At 29.2% G+C, this 12,828-nt stretch overlaps 1 protein-coding gene across 1 annotated transcript; it reads right to left on the reverse strand.

Moving 5' to 3' along the window:
* Nucleotides 1-680: 680 nt before the first annotated feature.
* Nucleotides 681-2,613, reverse strand: LOC129302830 (3-ketoacyl-CoA synthase 2-like). Its single transcript, XM_054941699.1, has 2 exons — nt 1,993-2,613; nt 681-1,828 (listed from the first exon to the last, which is right to left on the reverse strand). The coding sequence occupies exons 1-2, from the start codon at nt 2,611-2,613 to the stop codon at nt 1,025-1,027; spliced, it is 1,425 nt and encodes a 474-aa protein (XP_054797674.1). The 3' UTR covers nt 681-1,024.
* Between the last annotated feature and the right edge of the window lie 10,215 nt (nt 2,614-12,828).

Here is a 12,828-nt window from a genome sequence, read left to right on the forward strand (position 1 = left end):
TAATTTATATTTCTATATTATTTTTGTTGAAAAATTTGAAATAAAGAATGAAATAAAGACTTGATAGATTTATGTCAAATGTAAATAAATTACATATACACAAACAAGTGGTTGGGATTCGATTTCCAGTTTATTGAAAAAATAATAATTGGAAAGGATTTACTTTTGCTCTAGCACCATAATATTGTGCTTGGACTTTGGATTAATGAAGATTTGAATTTTAACTAAAAATCCTCCTTTTAGATATGTAAAAGTTTATGACTTTGATGATCAAATCAAAATTCCTTTTTTATTATTATAACTACTTTGTAACTTTTAAATTTTCTTTATATTCTAATTATTTAAAATTTCAACTATTTTAATCCTCTTGTTCTCCTTATGCATTCATTATCAATGTCTTTATCACTTTTGCCTCTTCTTTTATCTCTTGCTTTTATCTTTCACTGACTAAAAAATAGAAGTAAACTAATAAGTTTCAATCTTATTTTTCTTGCAAATCTCAGCCCATCTCTCTTTTTCCTTTATAATTTTTTACACTACTATATAAAGTATTTAAATATGAGATTTTACATGTAAGATTTGTTAAGCATATTGAAGACATAATTAAAGGAGAAACTGAAGATGATTATGATTGAAAATACAACAAGATAATCCTTCAATTGAATTAAGGATATACGACATACAAAAATCAAACCTTAACTAAAGGATGATGAGAAAATCCGAAACCATTGGGAGAAACAATACAATAAACTTCCCTACATTTAAAACAACGAAATACCCTAACAACCTAATTCTAATAACAACCTTAGATAATTAATTCTAGTGACAAACTAATTGCCCTAACAATTTTAATCTTCGAACAAGATTTTAAATCTAAAATGCAAATAATCCATCAACCCATACGCTATACCTAAGAACTTATTTTCTACCACTAACAAAGGATATTCATAACTAGAGGGGATAGTACGTGCTAGCCCACAGATTGTGGGTTGGCCTGCTACGTGTCACAGGTTGGCAGGGCGGACTAAAATAAGCTCGTCTCTTGACGGGTTGGAAAAATTCCAACGGGAGCTTCATTAGCAGGAAACTCATGAATATCATCCCTCCATGGATTCTTTGTTGAACCTGCCTCAACATCGTCTAAAACAACCCATACTACACTGTTACACATGAACCCTGCCCCAAATGCCATTTGCCAGATTTTGTCACCTCTCTTGATTCTTCCTTTGGCTTCACAGTAAGCCAATTCATACCAAACTGAACTCGAAGATGTATTCCCAAACCTATAAAGTGTCATTCTTGAAGGTTCCACGTCCCAATCTTGAAGGTCAAGACTCTTCTGCATTGTATCCACTACTGCCCTTCCTCCAGAGTGAATACAAAAGTGATCAAAAACCAACTTCAAGTTCAGCGCATAAGCTTCAATCTTCAATCTCAAGACTTTCCTTCCCACGAAAGTTACAAGAAACTTGAGTTTTTCTGAGACAGGAAGGACCAGTGGGGCAAGAGATGTGATGTGACGCTTGACGACCTGACCAACAACATTCGTGAGATCTTCTGAGATGGAAATACCAATTTCATGTTGATCATCGTCTTGTTGAAACACACACTTGTAGCTTTTGTCATCAGAAGCCATGTGGGTGCGAAGTGTGTGGATGATTTGATACTTTGAACGATGACGATCCGATGGATGACTGGAGAGAAGAGAAGCAGAACCACCCATCCGACAGAGACAATTGACGAGGAGCATTGAAAGGTTGTTGCCCAAGTATATCCCTGTGTTTGCATTTTCAGTGCTCAGCACCATGGCGTATGAGTTTGGGTGTGACTGTTATAACATAATATAAAGGTGTATGAGTTATGTAAAAATTGAATTACAATGAGTCAACTTTCAAAAATTAAGTTATAATCGAATCAAAATTATAATAATTCAATTGGCCTAGTTAATTTTAGTCTCTAACAATTTTTTTGGGGAAAAAAATAGAGAAGAACCTGGAGGAGGCGTTTGGCAAAATCAAGGGCAAGAACTCCAGCACTGCAACCCATGCCGCTAAGATTGTAGCACAAGATGTTGTGTCTGAGTTTATATCTATTCACAATCATGTCACATAGAGATGGTGTGGGACTAAACGTACTACAAGTCACAACAAGAATTCCTATATCCTTAGGCTGGACCCATGTTTTCTCCAGAAGTTCATCGATGGCTCCAAAAAGCACAGTCTCTGTCTCCTTCCTTGCCTCATCTAGACATACTTTTGGTGGGTTATTTTGCATGATAGCTTGGGGAAGGTACGTCTTAGGTCCTAAACCAGACTTATCTACAATTTTCTTGATTCGTTTCAAGTTTTCTTCTGAGATAGCTCCAATCCTCTTTAATGTTTCCACAAACATATCATTTGTGATAGCACAAGAATCACTTGGCTTGTAGCAAGCAAAGTCTACTAAGTATACTTTGCTTGTTTGTCTCTTCAAGTGATGAAAAATTGCTAGGGTTAGGAGAAAGAATGCAGAGAAGCAAGATAACATGAGAGATGGATGAAGATATTTGAACTCATGAAGGCAAGCGGAGGCTGAAACTGCTACGAAAAACGAGATGAGCAATAGGTTCGTCATGTTGAAGGCTAGGTAGTGGTACATGCAATGTATCTATATGGTTGAGCTTTAAATAGGCAACAAATAAGGGGAACCAATTAATATTGATATTAACATTAATATAAAAAATAGCCACATTGTTTCAAGCTTCTTTAAGACTTAACATAAATTTTTAATAGGGTTAAAGGGCAAATCTACGCATAAAGTAATCTGTCAAGGGTACCCAGTATCACAACATGAAGAAGGGAGCATAAACACTCATAACGTTACATGAGTTGGTGCAGGAGTAACCAAACCATTAATTTTTCCTAATGATGTTAGTTTTTGGTGTTAAATGCTAATTGTGCATGCCATGTGTTAATCTTTATTAATGTAAATTAAAAAGGGGGCAAAAATACCCACGAAGTAATCAGTCAGGAGCATTTAATAGCCTAAAGTGAAAAGGAAAAAAAATACTCATAACGTTATTAGATTTGATGCAAAAGTGATCAATTCATAAAATCTCTTAAATGTTAACCATTTAGTTAACACCTAAATAGAAGTTGATTATTTTTTCGCTGACGAGAAAAAAATATTCCTAGGTGAAATTCTATAAAGGTTAATCAGTGATCGTATGAATATTATGTGAGAAAATATCATTTTGATCGAACATCAAATTAAATTGCTCACTTCTTTGCAACAGTGGTGAAAACCATTTAAAAATTTTGAACCTATCATGAATGAAATTGCTTAAGGTTGTGACATTAATTTTCAATTATGTACAATCTATCTCATTATGTTGAATCTAAGGTTTTGACAAATTGGTCACTATTGCACCTACTAAGGTAATATTATGGGTACTCATATGATGATCAATCAACTTTCGTAGAAATTCACTTGGAAATATTTTTTATCTACATCAATGAAAAATGGTCAACTTCCACTTAGGTGTAACCTAAACAATTAACATTTAAGAGATTTGATGAATTAGTCACTTTTACACAAATTCTAGTAACATTATGAGTATTTTTGTCTTTTTTTTTCTTACTTTAGACTACTAGATGCCCATGACTGACTATTTTGTGAATATTTTTGCCCTTTTTTAGTCTACATTAGTAAAAACTGACACGTGACATACACAGTCAGCATTTAATACTGAAAAGTAACATCATTAGGGTAAAGTTAACAATTTGATCACTTCTACACCCATTCACATAACATTATGGGTATTTATGCCCTCTTCCTCACTTTATAATATTAGATGCCCCTAGCCGATTATTTTATGTGTCTTTAACCCATTTTTAGTATTAGGAAACTATTAGGCTCTATATTTTGTTTGTTTTTCTTTCTTTTTGTTATGTTAGAAATGACAACACATTCAAAAGGAGGTAAATTAACTATTTATTTAATTTTTAGTATTCTTTTGAAACTTTTCTAACAAAAAGTGTATAATGTGCATTTGGCTAAATTTAACGAACTCAATATATGTAAGAATGTTTGAAATTAATTTACAAATTAGAATTTTGGATAAGAGCTTCTAAATATTTCAAGTTCTATTTTAACTCAGAAAAACAAAGAATAAATTGGAGTTGCTGAAAATGTAAAAAGATAAGGGATTAAAAAATGTAAATTGAAATTATTTTGATTTAGCTCTATATTCGCTTGAGCTTACATTCACTTCCAAAGTATGGAAGATAAATTTCACTCAAAAAAGTTCTCTTTAAGAATAAGATCAGTATAATAAAACTCTAATACTCAAATGATAAAAGACAATAACTGATTTTAGCTAGTGATGAATGATTTTTGAATTAATGAAGTATGGAACTATTAAAGCACTCATTTCAACATTATTTCCGGATCATTCAAGTTTTTAAAAATGAGTCTAGAGTGTAATTTTTTATCTTGCCTTTCATAGTGCTCTTCTATAGAGCAATCTGCAAGGTTTTCAATTTTTTTAATTTTTTTAATCTATATTTTCGGAGCACTTGTATGAAGAGCATTCTGAAACATCTTAATGTATTGGGGCATTGTGCTTTTTCAAAAGAGCTCTCCGGTACATTTGGCCTCAACTTATCAAAGCGAATTTTTTTTTTTTTTTAGAAGTGCTCCGGAACATATTTTTATTAATAGTGTCACTCTTAGCTTTACTTCAAACAACCTTTAATAATATGTTGTCATGCATGCAAACCAATTGATTAATTCAAGCATCAATATGCATAAAACACACACACACAAGTTATCATGTCAAGTATATGTAAGTCTCATATATACTTTGTATATATTCAAGTTACATAAAAATAGCATTTGAACGGTATTGGATATATAAGAATTTTAAGATTAAGTCTTTGGGAAAAATTTTGATTATTATTAAAATTTACTAATTAAATCAAAATTTTAAATACACATTTAATTATTACTAACGCAATCACAATTCCATTAATAAAGTGTAAATTATTGAACATTTTTTTCCCACACATTACGTGAAATCTGGTATGATTGGCACAATACATGGTTTATGAGTATTGTAATTTATTATATTAAAATTTTTATATATTCTATATTGATTTATTTCTAATTTAATGTTCAATTTAATTTTAAAAATACCACACAGAATTTTTGTTGGTGAATACCACACATAATATTAGCCATCAGAGAGCTTGCAGCCCAATAAAGATCCAAGAATGGGGGATTACGAAAAAAAAAAAACAGAACTAAGAAAAGGGAGCTTAATCCTATTTACATTATTAAATTGTCTCTTGAAAATAGAAAAAAATAACCATGTAGCCAATTTCAAAGACTAATGTCTTTTCACAGGTTATTGTGTACGGGTTAATTCATTTGAAATTATTTTAAAATAGAAAAAAAAATGATATAGCCAATTTCAAATAGTCATGTCTTTCCATCAATTTCTGTGTACAAAGCTCATTTCAATGGTTTAAATTTGATTAGTAGATATATACTAAATTATTTAAAATAAAACATTATCAATATCAATATTCAATATTAATATAAAATTTAAAAGACGCAACTATGCTAGGAGCTATAAGTAGTAGAGTACCTAAATAGCAATTCAGCTTTCCCTATTCTGTTTTAAATGTCTTGATGTGTAGATCACCTAAATATATAGACTTTTATAGATCGATTAAAGAAGCCAATATCAACTTGATTTGTTAGAATATAGGAGTGCAATTAGTTGAGATTTGAGAGAACACAAGCAAATATGCTCTCAATTTCATTGTTTTGCTTTGTTTTTTCAAGCATTTTAAAGACATGTTGGAAAGTCATCCTTGCTTTATCACATATCCAAAATCAGTTAATTTGACAAGGACTATGAGGTAGACTTGTTCACATGACTTTGTGATACATTACAATTAGTCATAGGTTGTAATTAACGGTTGTTAAAGTGTCCATCTAGACGGCAAAATATTTTTAATTAAAAATTATATTTTAAATTTCTTACTATTATCTGTTATTTCAAATTAATAGCTTATAATTTTAAATAAATTTGAATTCAGTTTATAAATTAATTTCATAAACATTTTTAGCATCATTATCTGACGTCACATTCACTTGTTATTATTTAAAAAATTTTAATGTTAACATAAAAAATCAAATAATCATTTAGCTTAATAATAATACAACAAAAAAATAATAAATATTTAATCAATAGTAATAATAAGGTTTCATATTGCTCATGTTTTAAATGGCCTATATATTGTAATATCTCCTAAAACTTAATCACAATTGACCTGCAAATCCAAGATAATCATGGACTAACCCACTTTGATTACTAAGTTTGTAATTTATAGAAATGGAAACTTAAGTTTTCATAGTTTAAAATAAACTAAAATTATTTATTAAACTTTCAATTAGAGTACAATATTATTTAGGAAGAATAGGATACTTTATAAGAGTAAAAAGATTCAAAATTTGCAAAAAAAAAAAATCAAGGAATGAAAAACAAAATAGCACATTACGGCATATGCACATGCATCGCAACTGTCCCTCTTTGTGCCACGCACTGTGATATGTTATTAGACAACAGATTTTGCTATCACTTGATAGTAATCAGAGGAAACTTTTGACTTGTTCTATTTTTCCGTCCGATGTCCAAATAAGATAACCTAGGTATATATGAAAAGCTATTTTTTATAAACTAGCTAATGACATGGGTCTTCCTTCCAAATTAAGTCACATAAGGAAGTTAAATACTCAAATACATTTTCACCACTTTTCACAATTCAAAGGTATCCAAAACCATACACATATGTCAAAAGCAATACATAACATCTAAAATACACTCAAAGGACTTAGAACTACCTCTAAAACATACCATACGGATATAATTCTAATCATTCCAAAATTTCACTCCTTAACTCCTTTAAGACCGAAAACATAAAGGGAATGTTTTAGCATTGTATAATCCAATCATTATCAATTTCAATAATATGATAATAGTTACTACACTTGCACTAATATTTTAGTTATATTAACTCTTCAACAACTCACATACAACATTCCAAGGCTCAAAATACATCTCAAATTCTTTGACAGCAATATAGTACAAGTGTAAACAAGGTGTATCTTAATTAAAAATATATTATCTATTAAACAAAATAAATCTAGGCAAGAGGCTTTACAATAGGAATCCCAGATTCCTAAGCCTTTGGAGCTTTTTCTCTTTCCATATTGGAGCTAGAGCCTGTAAAATATTGAAAGAGCAGGGTGAGTATAACTACTGAACAACTAAAGTACGCCTATCTTATGTAGTTGTATATCAATTAATTTCAACACACGAAAGCAAGTTAAACATTCAAAATCATATAATTATGCATAACACAAGTTGTATTTTTGCAGTTAAACTTATTTTCATATTTAGCATTTCAAACCACTAGGTATATTGCCATAAAGCTCACAATCACATTACAATGATCCAATCCACAACTTGGTGCCTATTGCTACAATAAAGACAATCATGTAGAAATGACACATTCACTATCACAACTTGCCACAAACTTAACAATCAGGTGATATGTTGGATATATATATACACATATGCATATGCATGATCAATACATCCTTATAACCTTCTTATTTCCTTCAACTGAAACAGTGGGTTATAATATCAATCAAGGCTCCATCCATGTGACTGAATTATCCAAGCTCACCAATTGTGATGTGTGACCAAGCCAAAAATCACAGCACTCACTCTTAGACTATGGCTTCCCCCAATCACGAATATTTAGGGGTTTTATTTACCTTAAGTTAATGCCCCCGATAAATAGGTGGAGATAGTTATGTTCTAGTTTCTCGATAAACTATGAGACAAACAAATAGTGGAATAAGGTTAACCTTTATGTGCGAAAAGGCGGCCATAACTACCATATGAATTTTTTACTCCTCTCTCTCACATATACTTATTTCACAATTTAATTTAATTAATATCAATATGTTGGACTTACGGTATTATGCTACTCAAGTGAGCATCGATATCATTTTCATAACCATTATCCACTTAACTCAATCCTCATATTTACACTACTGAAATCATCACATTACTTCTATTACACATTTTCCATGCCAAAATCATCATATAAACTTAGCAACTCCTCAATTCAATACAATTAAAGTGAACATAATTAAAGTTAAAATTTGCAATTTTGATAAATTTAGAGTTGATAAATCTCATATGATTCGTAACATATTCTCAATCACAAATCCAATCACACATGAAAATAAATCTATTTTTTCATTACAAATCAATTAACAAATAGTTACCCAAGATAAGGTTTCCCTGGTTACTTCAAACCTTTGAGAAATCAAAGGTTTACCTCTTAATATATGCTTTCAAGCTTGCTTTCCAAGCTAAATTATGATGCCCGGACAATTAATCTACAATTAATTAAGTCCAAACTCAATTAACATTTCCAAATATATACTTCCAACTCTTATTTTCCACTTCTAAATTACCCAATACCCTTATTTCTCATATTTAAGTTTACTTATTGGATATATTAACTCTCTTTAGCAACCAATAACTTCATCAAACTCTCATATTGTCACTAATGACCTCCCAACCAAATCTAACAACCACAATAAATGGCATTTTTTGCCATTAATGCACCCATAATTATCAAAAATGTGTAAACCCTTAAATTTCTAAGTTTTAAATATACTCAAAAAACTTTCATTAATTCTATTTGAGTCAATGGGTTCGAACCCATACGAACCAAAAATCAACTCCCAAACACAAACCCTAACTCAAGCTTAAGAAAATTGGTTGGGAAGGAAGAAAAATGGGTTAGGAAACTTACTCTTCAAGTTTGATAGCTTCTAAATGCCTCCAAACCTCTTGAAAATGAAGCCTTAGCAAAGCTCTAAGTCTCCTCCTTCTCCTTCTCTCATTTTTTGTTTTCTTTTCCTCTGTTTTCACATCAGTTTCACATCTTATTTTTGCAAAAAATGTACCATGTGCCACAATATGTGATACAAAAAATGATTTTCATGTTCTGATGGCTCATGTGCCTCGACATGTCATGCTTGCGCTGCGACATATGACACATAGCCATTTCTTTTTGTTTTTCTCATTTTTTAATGTTCGAGTAGCCTAACTTTATTTTGGACTCAATCCTAAAATTGAAATCACAATCCAAAACATTCATTAGCTCTTTGTAACCACACACATAAATCTTATCCATCCACTAACTCCATTTAACAATTTAAACTTAATTTTCTTGTTAATTAATAAAGGATTAAAATTTGAGATGTCACATATTCATTGAACATAATTCTAGAAAAAAAATGAAAGCTTTTTTTTTTTTAATGTTGGACAGATACTTAAACTGACGTCTGATATATGCACGCATATAATTATAATCTATGAATGAAAACTAGTCACTTCAAAATATATGTCAACATATTTAACTAACACATTTAAAGAATTAAAGCATTTTTTATCTTTTTATTGAGACATAATGAGTATACCATACTAGTCACAACATCTGATCTCTTCCAGGATGTTCTACCAGTAAGCCCTTTCCAATTAAGTTATTATATATGTCTAACAAGAATTAATATTCAAATTCTAAATCACTTGCTTAAAGAGCAAGACTTTTTAGTACTTAGAACTAATAAAATATATTAAGCTCAGCTAGCCAACCTGCCTGTATAGCTAGCCTCACCTAACCCATCCAAAAAGTGGGTTAGCCTACAGTTTTCAACATTTTTTTCTTTTATTTTAATTTTAATGAAAATGGAAGATATTATTTTAAATTTATTTTTTTATTATGTACCAGTATCTTTTTTTTATCAGAGATTGTTATATGATTTGTGATTAGGTACTAATTAAATATAGACACATCATCTAATAAGAATTTAAACATTAGATCACTATATTGTGAGAAACTAGTTTCATTCATCAGACCCAAACTCCTTTTAATTGTTTGCGCTTATCTTAAGCATATCAGTCTTTTTATGTTTAAGAATTAGGTTCCATATTTCATTTCTCATTTTATTTATTGATTTATCATTTTATATTGATAGAATAATTATGCAAAATAGATTATACACCTATTTTGCAAGTTTTGGAATTAATTTAAATATGCAATTTAATGAAAATATCCAAAATAATTACTTGAATTTAGTCTATAAAAATTTTCAATTAACAAGAGGTTATACATACAAATTTGAAAGTTTAGGCGGATTATTCTTTATCAAGTTTTAAAATTTTAAGAAATTATTTGCATATAACTATAATTAACTTCATGGTTCCTGATTCAAGCAAATGGCTGGCTTCTAGATGGTGATAACAAGCTTTGACATGTAAGGTGTCTTATGGAAGCTAAAGCTTTAGCCTTATCAGAGGCTATCAAATTCATGAGAAATTCTTATATAAACTTGATGCACTGTGTCATACATATTTTATTCAATAAAATTACACCAATTTAATAAAATAAAATTTTATGTCTCATTATTTTTAATTATTTTATTTTTGAAATAAAGTATCTCTTTATTTTCTTTTCTCTCTCCTTCTCTTTCTGTATCATCATCAATGAAAAAATCAATGTATATTTACAGCTATGTGATATGTCTTGTTTTTATTCAAATAAAATATGGATGATAAGGTGTATCAAGTCTTTGCAAGACTTTTTCCAAATACGCAATCCAAAATCAATTGGATATTGACATGGCTTTTGAATATGTTAATAGACATTTAATTAGTAGCTTTACGTTATTTATATGAATTTTCTCATAAATTAAATATGGTGATACATCTAATCAATCATACAATTAATGATTTATAAAGGAAGTAATGAAACTTTTAATTTTCTCATAAATTAATGATGATATTGATTTGACCTCTCAAATTTAATACATATACATATACATATACATATACATATACATATATATTATAGAACTCCATTCCAAAAAATAACCCCTTATCAAAGGTCACGTGGCATTCATCAGCTATATGTGGCATTATTAAAAGTTAACAGCATGAAAGGAGTCAAGATTATCTTGCCTCATGGGAAATGTACTATGACAAATGTTGTTTATAGAGAGAAATTTAGGATTTTGGTGTGATGGATGTGAGATTTTTTATTTATAATCTGGTAAAGTTTAATTTGTTTTAACACTATGTTCGAGTGTATTTGAATTGGAAGGTCATTGCCTATCCAATTTAATTACTTTTTTGAAAGTGGTTTTGATGATTGATGAATTATATGTCAAAATTTCAATGGAAATTTGACAGAACAATGTATCAAAATTACGTGTCACCACATGTTGGTTTGATGGGATTGACATCTTATGATGGGATAGTAAATGCTAGTTTTCATTAATTTAGTCCTTGCGTTTTTATAAATTATCACATTACTCGTTTAAGTTTTTTTTTTTTACCAAAATTACTCGTTTAAGTTTTAAATGTGTAAAATATTAAGTATGTTAATGATTAAACAAGTGTATATAGTTAAATGAAAATAAATTAATTTAATTTTTATCAATATATTCCCTTACGTAGTATTTTGTTCTTTTACATTTTTAAAATTTACTAGTATTTTTGTATACCTATATAATTACACTATGTTAGCAAATTTTAAGTGTTATATTCTCTTTAAACAATATGGACCAGAAAAATAATTTAAGGGATCAAATCGATAAAAAAATAACCTCAAATGACTAAATTAATAATTTTTTTTTGAAATAAAGCAATTTAAATATATAATTAAAGTAAAAAAAAGTAAACAAATTACAAAGTAAAAGAGTTAACAAAAATAAAATGTTATTGACCAATTAATAATTGACACAAATTTTGAGGAATTAAAAGTTCTATTATCTCTTTATAAACAATATAATTTATTATAAACTTTATATCATTCCATCATATATATATATATATATACATACTCTCTTTATTTAAAAATATAAGACATTTTTAATCGAATCTTACTCTTCAATAAAGTAATTGCCTACTTTTTAACTAACTCTGTCTTTTCATATTTATCCTTATTAAATACCCTACAATAAATATAAAGTCATTATTAATAGGGACACTTTAAAAAAAAACAATGATTACACCTCAAAAGACTAAAAATTTCTTATATTTTTTAACATCAAACTCTTTAAAAAATATTTATATTTTTTAATGAAGAAAGTATATATATATATATATATATATCAATTTTTTATTATTGGGGCATCAATGCCAAACACAAATAGACTTCATAAGACATCGCATTCTTATAAGTTATTCAAAAGTTATTAGTTGTTAAAGGGTCTTAATAATGAAAAAGGCATGGTACCTACCCAAAAATCTCATCTTGAAAAACACCAATTCATCCTAATCTCTTCTATACCATCCCAATTTTATTAGATGTCCCTAAAGGGACAGTTTGCTAAAGTGTCTTTATAAATTATAATAGTGATATATTCATGTCCTGAGATAAACAATTTAATGTTGGAAAGATTAATAATGATGATTTAGATTTTATTAATTAGGTTAATATGCAATTTGGACCTTAAATTGAAGGCGAGTTGAATCATATACTTGTAATAAGTACATTTTGAACCTTAACCAAATAAATCTAAGACAATCTAACCCTTACTATTAGTTTTAAGCAAATGTCCATCTCTCTTTGTTGTAGGCCTGAAAATTCTCTCTCCCTCCCAATCCCTCTCCTCCCTCTCTCTTCATCTCTCTATCCTCTCTACCTCTTTCCTCCCTCTCTCTTTAGAGTCTTAAACATGAGCTAGGGC

The sequence above is a fragment of the Prosopis cineraria genome, unplaced genomic scaffold (genome assembly GCF_029017545.1).
Source record: "Prosopis cineraria cultivar Desert tree isolate PC_DT_omini unplaced genomic scaffold, ASM2901754v1 PC2, whole genome shotgun sequence".
Lineage (NCBI taxonomy): Eukaryota > Viridiplantae > Streptophyta > Magnoliopsida > Fabales > Fabaceae > Prosopis > Prosopis cineraria.

Coding starts and splice junctions, on each gene's coding strand:
- LOC129302830 (XM_054941699.1), bottom strand. CDS start 2,613: ATGACGAACCTATTGCTCATCTCGTTTTTCGTAGCAGTTTCAGCCTCC. Junction 1,829..1,992: donor TTGCCAAACGCCTCCTCCAG/GTTCTTCTCTAT, acceptor ATGTTATAACAG/TCACACCCAAACTCATACGC.